This window comes from Microdochium trichocladiopsis, assembly GCF_020744255.1.
Source record: "Microdochium trichocladiopsis strain MPI-CAGE-CH-0230 chromosome Unknown B0I36scaffold_11, whole genome shotgun sequence".
Lineage (NCBI taxonomy): Eukaryota > Fungi > Ascomycota > Sordariomycetes > Xylariales > Microdochiaceae > Microdochium > Microdochium trichocladiopsis.
Genome location: NW_025763554.1, coordinates 32,791 through 47,422, shown reverse-complemented (window position 1 = coordinate 47,422; position 14,632 = coordinate 32,791). Strand labels below are relative to the sequence as shown.

Below are 14,632 nucleotides of genomic sequence, written 5' to 3'. Positions count from 1 at the left end.
TAGCCTCACGAAGTAATCAAAGTGAGAGTGTAGACACGTGCCTTGTTGTGTTGGAGCAGCATAATCCTTCTGCAATTGCACAAAGTGAATCAACAATGCTTTGGTGACTGCGGCAGCAGCGCGAACGGCTGCCATGTCTTATGCTTGTGGCTATCAGCATAGTCGCACACGCCTTTGATGATGATGCAAGGCATTTCGTCCCAAATCCCTGCACCTTCCATTTCGAAAGCGATCAGATTGTGGGAGGTCGCGACTTTATCTCGATCCTTGCCTGACTTCATGACTGTATCGCCCGAGCCCACGTTTCCTACGAATACCCTCAGGTTGTCTCTGTTAGCGAGGCGCGGGCGCGTTATTGACATCGAGAAGTCACAGCCCAACTCCTGACAAGAAGACTGTAATGCTTGAGCGCATGGGAACACAGCGTCAGCGCATTCACAGTCAGACGCCTCCTGGTGTTTATGCGTGTATTCACTGGGTAAGAGAATGTCTTCCTCGACGCCAGGATAGAGGTAAGTAGCTTTGCGTCCTTTGAGCTCTGCATTCAGCTGAAGCTCTGGGAGGTACTGCCTAGCCCCGTGTTCTAGGCGTTCCAGGCCGTGCTCGGTCTGCATGGTGGCGATCAACGTACGAACCACGCGTTCTGGTCGCCTTGAGGCATCCTGGAGGCCAGTCTTGGATCACGCGGGCTTGGACACTCCAAGAGTCCGTGCTATCCCGACGCGTCTTGGTCTTCACTCCAGACCAGATCTATTTCGAATGCAAGTCTATGAACTGCTTCGAGAGCCTTGACGCTCCATTGGACACCCTACACACACTTCAAAAGCCGCGCTTCCGAGCTTATGCACGCGCCGGTCTCTTTGCAGGTCGAGACGAGGGAATCACTGACGCCATCTTTGGCTCGCCATTTGGGCCATGGGACGAGGCTAACAAGGACTGGCACTACCACTTCAGGAAATTTCTTGTTTTCGTTACAAATTACACGTCACGCGATCTCACCTTCGATTCAGACTCGATCCGCGCTTTCACTGGCATCCTGAGGCACATGGAGTCCAACATGAGCTGCATTGGTCACTTGCTAGGGATTCCATATATATCGTCAACGTCCCTCTTACAGAGCGAGTCCGTAAACTCTATGATCGCAGGTCTCTGCTGGAGGCATTTAGCTAGCTGCTGGGATACGACTAGGGTACAGCCAAGAAGGAGACATGCATTTCCTTCGTGGAGCTGGGCCGGGTGGGCCGGCAGTATCAGTTGGACCGACCTCTTTACCTCCGGTAAGATGGATATCGAGTCTCTTGTACACGGCTTCAGCTGTGAGCTCAATGACGGCACTGTTCTCTCTCTCGCTAGGTACATTGGCCTGCGCACTATCCGCGACGGCGAAACGCCCAACGTTATCGCGTTACGGCTCTCAGCCTGGCTGTGCCCTCCAGAGATGTTCACCCTAGTCCAGACGGCGACGGGGCCGCTCTGGGGCATCGCAGGCTATGAATTGCAGCTGCACCTGTCGCTGTTTAGAGGAAGCCCGCAAGAATGTCTCGAAGCTGTGAAAGCAGGCAGTGTTCAGTGCACTTTTGTCGGCAAAGGGCTCTACAACTCTTACTTCCTAGTAGTCGAAATGCAGGGGCAGTCAGCGCAGCGCATAGGCACGGCAGAGGCGCAGTGGAATCGATACCAGACGGTATCTGAGATAGTTGATATGAGATTCGCAGACCATGTAAAGTTCGATTTTCCTAAGACGGAGTTCCGCTTAATATAGAGTACTGTATCTTTTTCATGCCAGGAGGAATCGAGTAAAGGCGAATAATGATAGAAACCTCAGAATACAAGTCAGTGACACTATTCCACGCCTTGGTTGGGGTCAGATAGGATCGAAACTGCTGTCCTCTGTACGTTCCGGAATAATAGGAGTCCCCTGGGCCCGCCGTTTACAATATTCCAACCGGGAGTTTCCGCTTCGATACCGTCTAGAATAATACGCATTTTATAAGCCTCTCCGAGCCGCAATACTGATAATAGGTTATTTTATAATAGCAGAGCGGGAGGGGGACTAGCTAAAGGTTATAGTTTGCGTCTACTAGGACAGGGGTCTAGTCGCTCACGTATATTAGAAGCATTACATGCCTGACTTAATACGTACCATTTACATCTTCCTGTTCCTCTCCCTTTTGCTATAAGGATTCTAAACTACCTATTGTCGGTTCCTAACGTAAGATAGGGTAATTACCTAATATACCTCCCTTCAGCCTTCGTATGGTCTATCCTTATCCCTGGCCTAATCCTGCGGCCTTATTTGTTCTGGGCCTATCTGTTACCTCAGCCTCAACCAGTTCCCCTGTTGGTTGGGTCGTCACGGTATGGTACTCCCTCAGCCGTCCTTTAGTCAGCGCAGCTATTTAGCTCCTGCCGTCCCATGTTTTGCCACGCGCAGCCTTGCGGAAGACGCTCTACCCTGCTAAACCGACTGTTCGCGTGTGCCTCACTGCTTCTATCATATTCAATCAGCCAACATCGTCGCCTGAGCTCTTCCTACTTGAGGCACGCGCGAGACTGCTTGACTTGGACGCCATATCTTGGTAGCTACCATGACTGCTCCCACCACGCTTCCTACGATTTACCCTGCGCTCCCCGCCTCCCGCGACGACTTCGATATTGCCATTGTCTGCGCCCTGCCCGTCGAGTTCGATGCGGTCTGCCTTCTCGTGGACGAGTTTTGGGACACAGACGGCGATACCTACGGCCGAGCTCCTGGCGACAAGAACCTTTACACGACCGGCCGTATTGGCAGGCACAATGTTGTCCTCGTCCTGATGCCCGGCATGGGCAAGGTCAGCGGTGCCAGCACTGCAGTCAGCCTGGGCTACAGCTACGCCAAACTCAAGCTCGTCATCCTAGTAGGGGTCTGCGGCGGGGTTCCGGGCGCAAGTAAGGACTCTGCGATTCTCCTCGGCGATGTGGTTATCAGCCAGCAGATTGTCCAGTTTGACTTCGGCAGACAGTACCCTGGTCACTTTCTGCCCATTTCGAACCTTTTATGGCCTGATGGGGATGAGGAGGGGTGGAAAGGATGGTGATATGTCCGATAGAGAGGGCCAGCTGTCGGTACTGCCGTGGAGCGCCTACACCTGGGAGCCCGGTGTGCTCATCGACACCGGCTGCTGCAACTATTGTTACTTCACTCCTGCTGTAAATCAGATCCATCTGGTTGATTTGACCGAGCTTGTCTTCCGCGTTGGACTGGTCGATGCAATAGCGATCTACCCACAGATAGCGGTAGCCCAGTGCTGTCGTAACTTGGACAGCATCCAGTATGACCGCCGAAGCTCCGACGAAGATGTCCGTCGTCGTTTGCTGGTGGCCAGGGTATGGAGTACGGCTGTGGGTGAGATTCTGCTTTGCAGCAGATCCCCAGACATATGATAGGGCCACGTATAACGCACCAGGCGGGGGGGGGGGGGGGGGGGGGCCTCCCTGGGGTTAGTTTCCCTGCCCACTGTAAGAGTTGGGGTTCAGAATAAGTGCAGTAGCCCAAGCGTCCACCCCCCCGCCCCCGCGCAGAGACGGTCAAACTGCGCCGGAATGATGGATTGTCCGGGGTGCCCGTCCCACGTGTATGACCTGCCCTTATCCCTAGCCCGATCTTGCGACCTATTGGTTGGGTCGTTACATTTTACTTTGCTTGCCTATCCTGGCGACGCTACCACGTCGGCGGGTGAGGGGAAACAAACCCCTTAGTTTTCACTACGTTTAAACACGCGGCACTAGGCTAGCCAAAGCGAGAATTCTCGGAACCCCTTGACGCAGAATCGGGGCTACAAGGCTTCCTTGCCACGGGACGATCTTGAACGCAGGTACGGATTGCCCATTGTGCGGAGTCCCTAACGACACCCAAGATCGCCAGTAACAATGGTATGGTGTACACGCTGAACCCGCTGCTGTCCACCCGCCTGGCTTACGCTGGCATCCTGTGCCATTGTCAATCTTCATACAAAGTCAAGGTCATCGGCTTGCGTGTCGCAAGAGATTACCGAAACCGGCCCGCGCCCAAGCATGACTCGTCTTCCTCCATGATCGCTCAAGCCATGACGACACACAAGACCGCTGCAGGGGTTATGGCTGCACTGACTGACCTTGCGCCAATGCAGGCGACGGCGGTCATAGCGGTGCGAGTTGACCCCTTTCCTGCCAGGCGCAGAGCGAATTCCGTAGCTCATGACACGGCTAGTGCCTACCTAGCCTCCAGTGTCCCTAGTCTCTATCTCCAGGGACGCCATTTAGGGCTGGGCATCTTGGGTCATTGGCTGGGCCCCGCTGGTTCGCTAATCCCAAGACACTAAGCTGCAGCCACCACGGATTACTGGTATTGTTCCGCCGTAGATTTGTTACTGAGCTAGACGCCACCTCCCATAAGGTTCATCAGCCGCTTCAGGACCGCTTCATGTGCCTTGGACAACGTGGTGCAGGCGGCAAGTGAACTCCGGTTGCTGAATTGAGACTTAAATACGTCTTGTTGTTGAGCTTGAATTGGGTCGCCACGGGGCTCGCTTCCCGGCTTTAGAAGAGTGCTGTCTACGTGGAAGCGCTTGGTTCCTCCTCAACCAGCATCCTTTTTGCCCAGCACCTCAACAGACTCGCGAACACTCGGTCAGCATGCGAGCCGCAACCTTCACCCTCGGCATATGTTTGCTCTTGGGCCTCGCGGTGGCCCAGCTACCCCCGGGATTACCCAAATGTGCAGTAAGGATGCCTCACCCTTGCGTCTTCGTTCCAGGGCACCCCCGCAGTGTCCGGATCAACGCACACGATTGACTGGTTCCAGATCGCTTGCTTCGTCAAGGGCGCCGCAGCCTCGCCATGCCTCACCAACGCCACCTGTCTTTGTACAGATCCGATCTTCTTTGCGTCCATGGAACCCTGCGTACGGTCGAGCTGCATTATCGAAGATGCCCTTCGTAAGTCTGCTGCCAACCTCCCCCCCCTCCTTCAAGAAATCTGCTGTTTCCATGCATGTCTGGTATCTCTAACATGCATAACCCCCATAGTCGTCAAGAACGCTTCCAAGGCCCGCTGTGGAATCGAGCCTCACGATTCCGGGGCTATGTACACCGAAATATCCACGATCATGACGTCCATCGCCATATTCTTGGTCCTCGTCCGTATCAGTTATAGACAATGGGTCATCCGACTGGGCCTCGGTCCTGATGACTGGACAATTATTGCCGTCGCGGCAAGCTGTATACCGTGTACGGTTATAAACTCCAGGCTCGCCATATTCGGTATTGGTAGAGATATCTGGACTCTAACGCCGAACGATATAACGCAGTTCGGTCTGCACTTTTGGATTATAACGTTACTCTACTTCGCCGACATGGCGCTCTTAAAGCTGTCGATTCTGTTCTTCTTCCTCCGCATCTTTCCAGAGTTACAATTTAGGCGGAAAATGTGGGTCACAATTGTCGTCGTTATACTGTATGGTGTCGCTTTTGTCCTCACAGCGCTATTTCAGTGCTGGCCCATCAGTTATAACTGGACGCGGTGGAACGACACAGCCAACCAAGGGCACTGTGTCAACAACGCAGCGATTGCGTGGGCAAACGCAGCCGTCGGAATCGCCCTGGACATTTGGATGCTCTATCTGCCCATGTCGCAGATCTCGTCGCTCAATGCCAGTCTGAAGAAGAAGATCGCCATTGGTGCCAGTAAGTCCCCTCCAACACAGCTCGTCCACCAGATAGTAGTAGTCCTGTAGCAAATGTGTACTGGCTGACTGACTGACATTCCCGATTGCTAGTGTTTGTCGTCGGCACCTTTGTCACGGTCGTGTCCATTGTTAGACTGGCTTCGCTGCTCCAATTCCGCAGTAGCGACAATGTGACCTACGATTACACTGGTGTCTCGCTCTGGTCGACCGTCGAGATTAGCACAGGCGTGATCTGTGCATGCATGCCGTCGAGTATGTGTATTCGTCTCCTCGTTTCCCTGCTCCGCCAATTCGTATCTATTCTTTTGTTTCACGCTTGCCTCCACTCACACAGAACGTCCGCAACCGTTCTTCTGACCTCGCTTTGTTACCATTCAGTGCGCCTCATCCTCATCCACTTCTTCCCCAATATCTTCGGGACGACGGCGCAGAACAGCGCGGGAACGCCGCAAAACAACCGACGCAGCGGCTACGGCAAGTTCTCCGACCCGAGCTCGCAGAAGAGCCAAGGGTCGAGCCGCACCGGCGTAGACTCAGGACGGGGGTCCTTCTTCAGTGGTCGCGGCCGCGGCCGCGGCAGTGGTGGTGCCCAGGACAACGTGTACGCGTACCCGGGCCGGCTGGGCCGGGTAGACTCGGACGAGTCCGACACGCTGCAGCTAAGGCCGATGGCGAACCCGGCCAACGTGCCCGTACATGTTGCGGGCGCGTCGTCGGCCTCGGAGCTCGACCCGGAGCAATTTCACGAGGAGGACTCGAAGGCCATAACGGTCACGACGAGTGTCAAAGTCAAGTATAAGAATTAGCATGGATAATACCCACATAAGGTGATGAAATGATTCATAGAGAGCACTTGATTTCTTTTTAAGAGAAACCCTGGTCGTCTCTTGTACATATGTCAGCAAGCATCGGATGATGGACCAGTTGCCGGAGCATCATACGTTATGGTTCTTTGGTATATTCAGTAAGACCCCAAGTTGGCAATGACGAGTCACGCAAAAGCTCCTGGTGACCATTGACCTCTTCGTGGCGTCTGGGCCAGCAACGTGCAAGTCCATGTGCCTGACCCTGCCAAGGAGGCGAGTGAGACAACAGAGAAGACAAAGAGGAATGCGGCATGGGGCTGCGGCGCGGCGATCTTCTGTGGCGACCACCCGCAGGCTGTTCCACCTCCTTGGGACAGCGAACTTGGGCCACACGGTAAGTGGGACTGGCCTGGCCTGGACCGAATGCCAAGACAGTAAATAGATAAATGGCGTGTCAGCGTAGTTCGGACGAAGCGACAGGGGCTTGACAGCTTACCTGATAACGCTGAGGGCAGTGCACAGCCAGTATAGTACCAAGTTTTCTAGTAGTAGGCAATAACAGATGTGAGACTTGAAATTATCATCGCTCGTGATTCGCTATTATTAGCCAATAAACGCTAATTACTATCAACTTGTTCCCATCGACCAAAGTGCCTTCCCTAAGCCCGTAGTGTTCTCTTTTCCATCCGGAGCTAAGTCGTTGCGCATTTGCTACAACCTATTGTTACACTACCATGAGCAGAAGTGGGTACACTTCTTCAATAGCCGATCCCAATAGGCATGGCAAGATCTCTCCCAGTCAAGTCGCTAACGTGCATGCCCCCCACGGGGAACACCTTGCTGGACTTTCCAGGCATCGGACATGAGCCGTAACGGATGTTGTCAATCTGGTCGATCCGGGCCTTAGGGCCGGGACCGAGCTTCTTGATGTCCTCGGGATCCATACCCCGCCGGATCTGAGCAGCTTTCGACATGCGAACGAGATCGATAATGTCGAGCGGGGCTAGCACGAGACCGAAGATAGTGAAGAAGTCTGGGTGACCCTCATCCACGAGACTGTAGATGTCGTTGCCGATACTGCCCAGGGCACCTATCAGTGACAGAATCCGGCCGACGTTAGCGAGCGCTCCAACAGTCGCGATGACCTCGCCGACGACGGGCAGGAAGAAAAGCAAGGCACTAATGAATGCCAAAATGATCATCTTGCGCTTCTGGGCGTTCAGGTCTTCGGCAAACTTCTTGATCTGCTTCATATTGTTGATCGCGTCCTCGATCATGGCCACGGGAATAACCAAGGCGTCAACCAGGTCGTCGAGATCGCCGGCCCAGCGCCCATCACTGATCGTCTGCAAGACCTTGGACAGAGCTGGCCCAAGATAGTTGAGCTTCCCGCGGGCCTCATATACCAGGTCCTTGGGATCGAGCACCTCGTCGCGCGTGAAGCCGTCCGGCACCGGAAAGTTGTAATCGTGGTAGCGCTTGCCGCAGTCCTCGTCTGTCGGGGCGCAGCCGTAGTGCTGGATAGTCTCCCACTTGATGTTCTTCTGGTCGACGCCGACCTCGTCGTACAGGTCCTTCCAAAAAGCTTTACTCTGCGAGGCCCGGAGCGTCCAGCGCACCGCCTGCGGCCAGTGCTCACCGCCGTTAGGGGCCTCGGATCCGCGCTGCGAGTAGTCTGGAGGGCAGGGCTGGCTCATGTCGACGAAGCGCCACTTGTGACCAGAACACTGGACATCGGGCTGGTTACAGAGCAGACTCCAGCCGCAGTCGTAGTCCTGGCAGTATCTGCAGCCGGGTGTGCCCGCGCCCGTCCTCCAGTGGCAGTGGTAACAGTCGTCAACGGTCTCGGTCATGAGGCATGTGAAGTACCTGTTGCCGTTCTTGTACATGAAGTCCTGGACCGCGCCACGACTTCCCTCGACAACGACATCGGCATACGTGTTGAAGCTGTCCTCGTATCCATTGCGCAGAAGTTCGTCAAACTCGGACACGGTGTTCTCCAGCAGACTGTGCATGGCCGTCAAGATGTGCTGCGAGCGACAATGAATCGGGATGTTGCCCAGATTGTGCTCAATGTCCTCAAGTTTCGTGTAAAAGCCACCGCACTTGGCTGGCATTCCGACGTCCAGTTCCCACTCGTTGATGCTGTCGTCCAAACTATCACCATTGAAGTGCTGCAAGTCGACGGCCCAGTCTATCGTGCCTGCAAAGCCAAAGCCTTTCCAGAAATTCCTGCGAGTCGACTTTGTGGTCTCTGTCATATACGCTACCCATTCCAGGTCTAGGTGTTTATAGATGTTAGAAGCAAGTTTGCTACCAAGAAACTTTAGGTGGTGTATACAAGAACTGCACTTGTGCAAAGCTTACCGTCGTAGACAAGGATATCAGTATTGGAAGGCGAGTCGTGGAATGATTGGACCTTTGAGTATGTTTTCTGGATATGCTCGATCTCCGCATTAGATATGTAGCCTGCGGTGTCGGTGCACATGCCTGGAGCGGCTTGCGAGTCCATCCTATCTCCCGTGAAGGTACACATGGGTCCCGTGCAGCCCATGGTTGCCATACGGAAAGATCGCCCGTAACTTGACTCGCCAACAAAAATCTTGGACGGCGAGACTCCGGCCTTGGTAACTTCAAGAAGGCAAGTAAGCATTCAAGCAGATGACTTTATCTTGTGCGGAAGACTTAGCTTACTCATCGACAGTGCGAGATAAGTTTCTGTGATGTTGACATGGCTCCGCAAGCAGTTTCCAGCAGGACAGCCTTCTGCTGACCACTGGTTACCGGCATCCCACTGGCCTGTACAGGAAAGTGTCAGCGTTTGGTCATCGCAAGCGGCATGAACCTCTACTTGAATGGCAAGTTTCAACTTGTGGGGTCTCCACGAATCGGGGAAAAACCTGACCATGTAGATCGTATGTCATGTACACGACGTAGTCGAGAGACGCTGCCATGAGCTTGATAGGGAATTGCTTGAGATACCAGTACGAGGCTGGAGCCGCGATGGACAGAGTTTTGCCGGTGGTCCGGGGTAACTTCTGTCGCATCAGCTGGAGGAACCGGAGATAGGTGGCACCATCGGTGGCTAAGCCTGGGGGCGTGCCAGGAATATCAGTAGCCTATCAATGCGGTGCAGCGGAGTAGTTAGCACGTGTCTTGGTTCCTTTTATGGAAATCTGATGTTGATGAGTGTTTCTGTCGTTGAAATGGAGGAGCCCGGGCGGCATGATAAACTTACACCTGGATACTCCCAGTCGAAGTCGACCCCGTCAAGCTTGTATTTGTCCAGGAACTGAACAATGCTGTTGGCAAACGTGTCCCTGTTCGCGGGACTCATGGCCTGCCGAAGCACATCGTAGGTTGGAGGATCGTTGGAGAAAGCCCAACCGCCAAACGAGACGACGCGTTTGGCGCTTGTCAATGCCACGAACTCGTCCCACTGGCCATACTCATCCGCAATTTTGACAGTGTAGTCACTGTTGAGCTCCAGGAAAGCCCAGTGAATGATAGTATACTTCTCGCCCACGTTGGCATTGGAAGCGCGCAGATGAAGACAAGAACGCCCGAAATTCCAGCTCTCGTAGTACCCGACTCTGCCGAACGCTGCTGGGGCGGAGCCATCCGTCACAATATCGGTACCACAATTCGAAATGCACCTGTGTTGTTTCATTGAAGTGGATTTGTCAGTCATTTCATTTTTTTTCTTCGTGAGGGAGTGAGCGGCGGCCCATTTGGGATGAGGTTTCCATAACTTACGGGCTGTTGCCTCCCGGAGATGTACCAGGATTTGCCGGAATTTTGGAGTCTGTGAACTTGCAGAAATCGGGCGTCATGCCACACTGCCCCCACACGTTGCAGCAGATGTTGAGTGGGCATGGAGCCAGGTCTGCAAGCGATTGACCTGCGAGCGGTTGCGAAACCCCAGGCTTGGTCGGCCCGCACACTGCATTAGACACAGGTGCTGGGAGAGGTGGTTTGCCCTCAGAGACACACTAGATCAAGGTCAGACATAGCAATGTATACATTTGGGCCTCCTTGGAGCGCATGATCAAGAGATTTTGATGTGGAGCCGTGATCCATCTCGTGTGCGACAAGTTACTTACAATGTTGATTCCAACAGGGAGATTCTCGCACGATGTCCAGCCCCAGGTCTTATCCGAGCCTTTATTGTAGGACTCCAGCTGTGTTTGCGTGATTCCATTCGCAAGGGCAATCTTGACGCAAAAGTCTCCTTGTTGGACCAGGTGCGTTGCACAGGTACTGTAGAATGAGCCCATGCTTGTTAGCCTGTTCTTGTGCTTGTCCATCGGCGGAGGGACGATTTACCCATCAGAGTCTGCCTTGCGCTTGAAGTCGGGCAGGTCACCAGCAGTGCAGCATACAGGCTGCCCGGCCTTGAGCGTCGTGCAAAAGTCGGTGAAGGGATTGAATGACTCTAATTGTGCGATGGTGATGCCACACCTTGCGGCCAAGTGCTTACACTGATCCCCGCTGACCGCGGAGGTCGTGCTGCATGTCGCCCGAGGACTCAATTTGTGGCGGCTCAGGAGCACAGTTGAGTTGCCAGGCCCGGATGACGTACCATTGGCAAGTGCTGGTTCGCTAAGCACTGCATCCAAGGGTGTTTCGAAGATTGTGATGGGTGATTTCCATGGGACTGAACCACCATGACGCGACTGACAATCTCGGTCGTCCCAGCGCTGCAGAGCCTTTTGAGCAGCAAGCACATCCCCAGTCGTGTCAATGAAGACACCCAAGACATGGTGTGAGTTTCTGTCCTCTTCGCAAATCTCGGCAGTGATTCGGGTTGTGACTCCGTCATTGAGGGCTGGGTGCTGGGCAATCTCATCGAGCACAGCCGAGATCGAGGACGGTTTGCCAATCTCAGCACCCGTGTATAGACCAACCACCGTACCGTTCAGATATGCGAATGTGACTGTTTGCCGACAGTGAAGGCTATCCTCGAAATAGCTTTTGAGCTTTTCAAAGATGACATCGGCAACTGGATTGGTGGACCCAAGCCCTTGATGCTCTGTGGTGATCGATACTTGTGCCTGAGCAGGCTGGCCAATGACACATTGGCTTTCGGCATTCTCCGATGTCTGACGGCGCTGCAGGCTGCTTGCCTCTGGACTGACCGCTGTTGATGATACAGTCGGATCCCAAACAGCTTCGAAAAGCGCGTTTTCCTCGGTCTCTGCATCGCCACTCGTGCAAGCACGGAATCTGAAGAGAGCCTCGGGATCAGGGTTGTCCAGGTCGCTATGGATGTTAAAGTCGAACAATTGTGGTTCGGGACAAAGCTTGAGTCGTCCAAAGGAGGGGAAGACGTCCCAATCCCCCGGGGCTGTGCCTTGGCAGCTTCGGGGGCACGGATGAAGATCAGAATAAAATGTGCTAGAGTCGTCCGTCGCTGCGCTCAGGAGCTCCAGACTCTCCGTCAAGGCTGGGCTGACTGCATTCAAAGACAGCAAGGCCGTTAATAAACGTCGACGTGACATAGCTTCTACAAGGAAAGAAGAAATCGAGATGAACAGTAGAGCTGGGCGGATGGAGAAGGGGATGCATGCTGCGAGGGAGTTCTGTACCTAGAAACCTGTGGCTCACACGTGCTTTATTGTCCACCAGGCAAGACTACGGGGATTGGCACACGCAGCTCTTCAAGCAGTGTTCTGATACTTTGGAGACAATTTTTGCCGCAGGTAACGCATCTTCCTCGCGAACCGGTAAAGAATCCTCCTACCCGGCTTCCGCAAGCCCACCCGTCTTTCACAGTAATTTCCGACTCCAGCTCCATTTCGTTGCTGATGCCTGCTCGCCTAACAGACATGCGGTCGTCTTGGGCACGCGCAAAAAAGAAAAGGCCCAGTTCGTCTGCTCATGTCCGACCGGAATCGTCTTCGGCTTTCGTCTTTCGACAATGTTGGCAGCTGTAGCAACATGCATGCACGCGTTGCGACAAGGATCGTGAAAACCGGGGATCCATTGGACGACAGGGGCTAATTTACCCTGACTGTGATCCTTGCTCGAGTTTGGACAAGGATGGTTGTTGGTTGCAAGCATTAGGCAGCATAGGATGCAACAAGGCTCATGTACAGTGACTTCCTTCGCGCTCAGCCCAGAGCATCTGATCCTTGCTTTGCTAATTTGGAAGCAGACCCTCTACACACTGCACAATCCGCTTATTGTGGTGGGCCCGGCGGCGGAGTCCTGGGTCAGACAGCCCTCTCGGAAATTCACTGTATCGTTGCCGGAACAGATCAATTGTTGCACATGGATCAGGGGCAGAGTTAGTTGGGGTTTCCCGAAGCATCGTTTGCGTAGTACTGCCCCCAGACCAGATAAAAGAGTGAATGTGTTGATGCCTTCTCCACGGACTTTGACTTCTTTTCTCTATATCGACCTAGTCCAAGACGTCCCAAGAAGGCAGAATGCATTCCTATGTTGGCGCTTTCGTGTTGTTCGCATCCGTGCAGCTCGCCTCCGGTTTCGGAATTCGTGGAGCTGCAGAACGGTATGTTCATCCCAACCACGAAGCTCGAGGACAACACTAACGATGGAGCTTGGGAAAAGAGCTCTGTACTGGTCTGTGTACATGTCCGAGGAGATACTTGATGATTCTGATGGATACACCGTTGCTTCTGGATGTCAGGGCTCTCGTACGGGTGTCCGTGGCCAGCAGAACCGAGTAAGTCGCTGCTGAGTTAGTGTCGAAAGCACCGGCAACAAGACTGACGCGAGTTGATATGCTAAGTGCAACATCCTCGAATTCCTTCTTCATATCAAGGACCAACCTTCTGTCAAACCGGAACTTCTAGGCGACGTGACCATCGCAGACCGCAGTCGCAACTGGGCTCACGCGGTGGTTTTCAACGATCAACTACGGAAGCCTGACTGGGGCGCACTCAACGAACTTGACGACAAACCGGTCGGTGATCGGATCAAGTGGCTGGTGGACTCAATTAAAGATGCACTTATAAGGGCAATCAAGGTCTTCCACACGGAACCTGAAGGGGATGCTGACAAAGCGCGCTGGCTTGCGCGAAACCCCCCCGGCCAGCAGCCCATCTACCCCATTCCTGAGTTAAATCCGCATGGAAAGCTGATAAAGATCCAGACCAAGAGTCCGGCGGATCTGCTTACAAAAACCGTCAAGCCCCAGGCCCTGGCGGGAGCATTGCCGGGCGGTGTGGCATGGGACAACAATCATAGTTATGAACAGCTGATCGACCGTATGCCTGCCATCCAGGCGAAACTGAACCAGAGGATTGACAATTTTGTCCCGAAAACCGCCGCTGAGGAGGCTCAAAAGAAGCTCCTGATCTCATGGAAGGAGACAGCATCAGCAGCGATGCACGCGATTGTTCAGATTCGGCAAGCCGACTTAGACAGATGCCGGGTTGAACCATGCCCCGGGTCAAAGCCACTCCAAGAGTTCAAAGACTTCTTTGATGGGGAAATCATCAAAGTTAAGAAGCCTTATCCATATGGCAGTGGCGTGTACGAAGTCAACGTGCTCAATTACCCGGATACCATTGAGGCCGCGGTCAAGTCGGGCAAGTACGAGAACCAGGAGGACGCAATCAAGGCACTCGAAGCAGCTATCACGAAGTACAATGCGCAGGAGTTCGTCATTACAAGCAAAAACAAGCCAGACAAAATCACTCATCCAGTCTTGGGACATGAAGCGGTTGTTATACGATGGAAGAACGGTGGCGCACAGTTGGGCTGCAAGTTCGACGACTAAATAAGATAGACACTCGAAGGGTCATCAACTTTCAACGAGGTACAATTTATGTTTCGGCACATAGCCCAGCTGAGATAGTGTACTCCGATCAACCACCATGAAAATACTGTGAGGCAAGGTCAACGGTTGTCTGAGGCTTGAAGTCTCCCCATGCTGCTTACACATGATTATCCTAAGCGATCTGCACCATCATATGGCTCCCAACTAATAATCAAGGGTCCCCTGCCCTTGTCCATTGTTTTGTGCACAGACCAGCTTCGCCAATGCGGCTGCTGGAGCATATGACTCCCACCCGTCCATGACTCCATGTAGGATGCAAAGCTACTTCTCTGTCTCACGCGCGATTCATCCCCGACTTGTAACATGGCCGAGTCA

At 53.6% G+C, this 14,632-nt stretch overlaps 6 protein-coding genes across 6 annotated transcripts; 3 read left to right on the top strand and 3 right to left on the bottom strand.

Moving 5' to 3' along the window:
* Nucleotides 1-89: 89 nt before the first annotated feature.
* B0I36DRAFT_253059 (uncharacterized protein) lies at nt 90-680 on the bottom strand (the record flags this gene model as incomplete). Its single annotated transcript, XM_046150730.1, has 1 exon — nt 90-680. A coding segment is annotated over one exon (591 nt), but the record flags the coding sequence as incomplete, so codon positions are not given.
* A 1,950-nt stretch (nt 681-2,630) lies between these two features.
* On the top strand, nt 2,631-2,921 carry B0I36DRAFT_227318 (nucleoside phosphorylase; the record flags this gene model as incomplete). The annotated part of the gene is made up of 1 exon (XM_046149092.1): nt 2,631-2,921. A coding segment is annotated over one exon (291 nt), but the record flags the coding sequence as incomplete, so codon positions are not given.
* Nucleotides 2,922-2,964: 43 nt separating this feature from the next.
* On the bottom strand, nt 2,965-3,435 carry B0I36DRAFT_253670 (heterokaryon incompatibility protein-domain-containing protein; the record flags this gene model as incomplete). Its single annotated transcript, XM_046150771.1, has 1 exon — nt 2,965-3,435. A coding segment is annotated over one exon (471 nt), but the record flags the coding sequence as incomplete, so codon positions are not given.
* Nucleotides 3,436-4,828: 1,393 nt separating this feature from the next.
* Nucleotides 4,829-6,165, top strand: B0I36DRAFT_227613 (uncharacterized protein; the record flags this gene model as incomplete). Its single annotated transcript, XM_046149098.1, has 4 exons — nt 4,829-4,955; nt 5,046-5,702; nt 5,795-5,956; nt 6,083-6,165. Coding segments are annotated over 4 exons (1,029 nt in total), but the record flags the coding sequence as incomplete, so codon positions are not given.
* A 1,259-nt stretch (nt 6,166-7,424) lies between these two features.
* B0I36DRAFT_211395 (killer toxin alpha/beta) lies at nt 7,425-11,903 on the bottom strand (the record flags this gene model as incomplete). The annotated part of the gene is made up of 10 exons (XM_046148915.1): nt 7,425-8,791; nt 8,878-9,141; nt 9,205-9,304; nt 9,411-9,629; nt 9,749-10,166; nt 10,267-10,502; nt 10,614-10,770; nt 10,837-11,037; nt 11,089-11,621; nt 11,679-11,903. Coding segments are annotated over 10 exons (3,720 nt in total), but the record flags the coding sequence as incomplete, so codon positions are not given.
* Nucleotides 11,904-13,066: 1,163 nt separating this feature from the next.
* On the top strand, nt 13,067-14,257 carry B0I36DRAFT_368013 (uncharacterized protein; the record flags this gene model as incomplete). The annotated part of the gene is made up of 2 exons (XM_046159548.1): nt 13,067-13,198; nt 13,265-14,257. The coding sequence occupies 2 exons, from the start codon at nt 13,067-13,069 to the stop codon at nt 14,255-14,257; spliced, it is 1,125 nt and encodes a 374-aa protein (XP_046006217.1).
* Nucleotides 14,258-14,632: the final 375 nt, after the last annotated feature.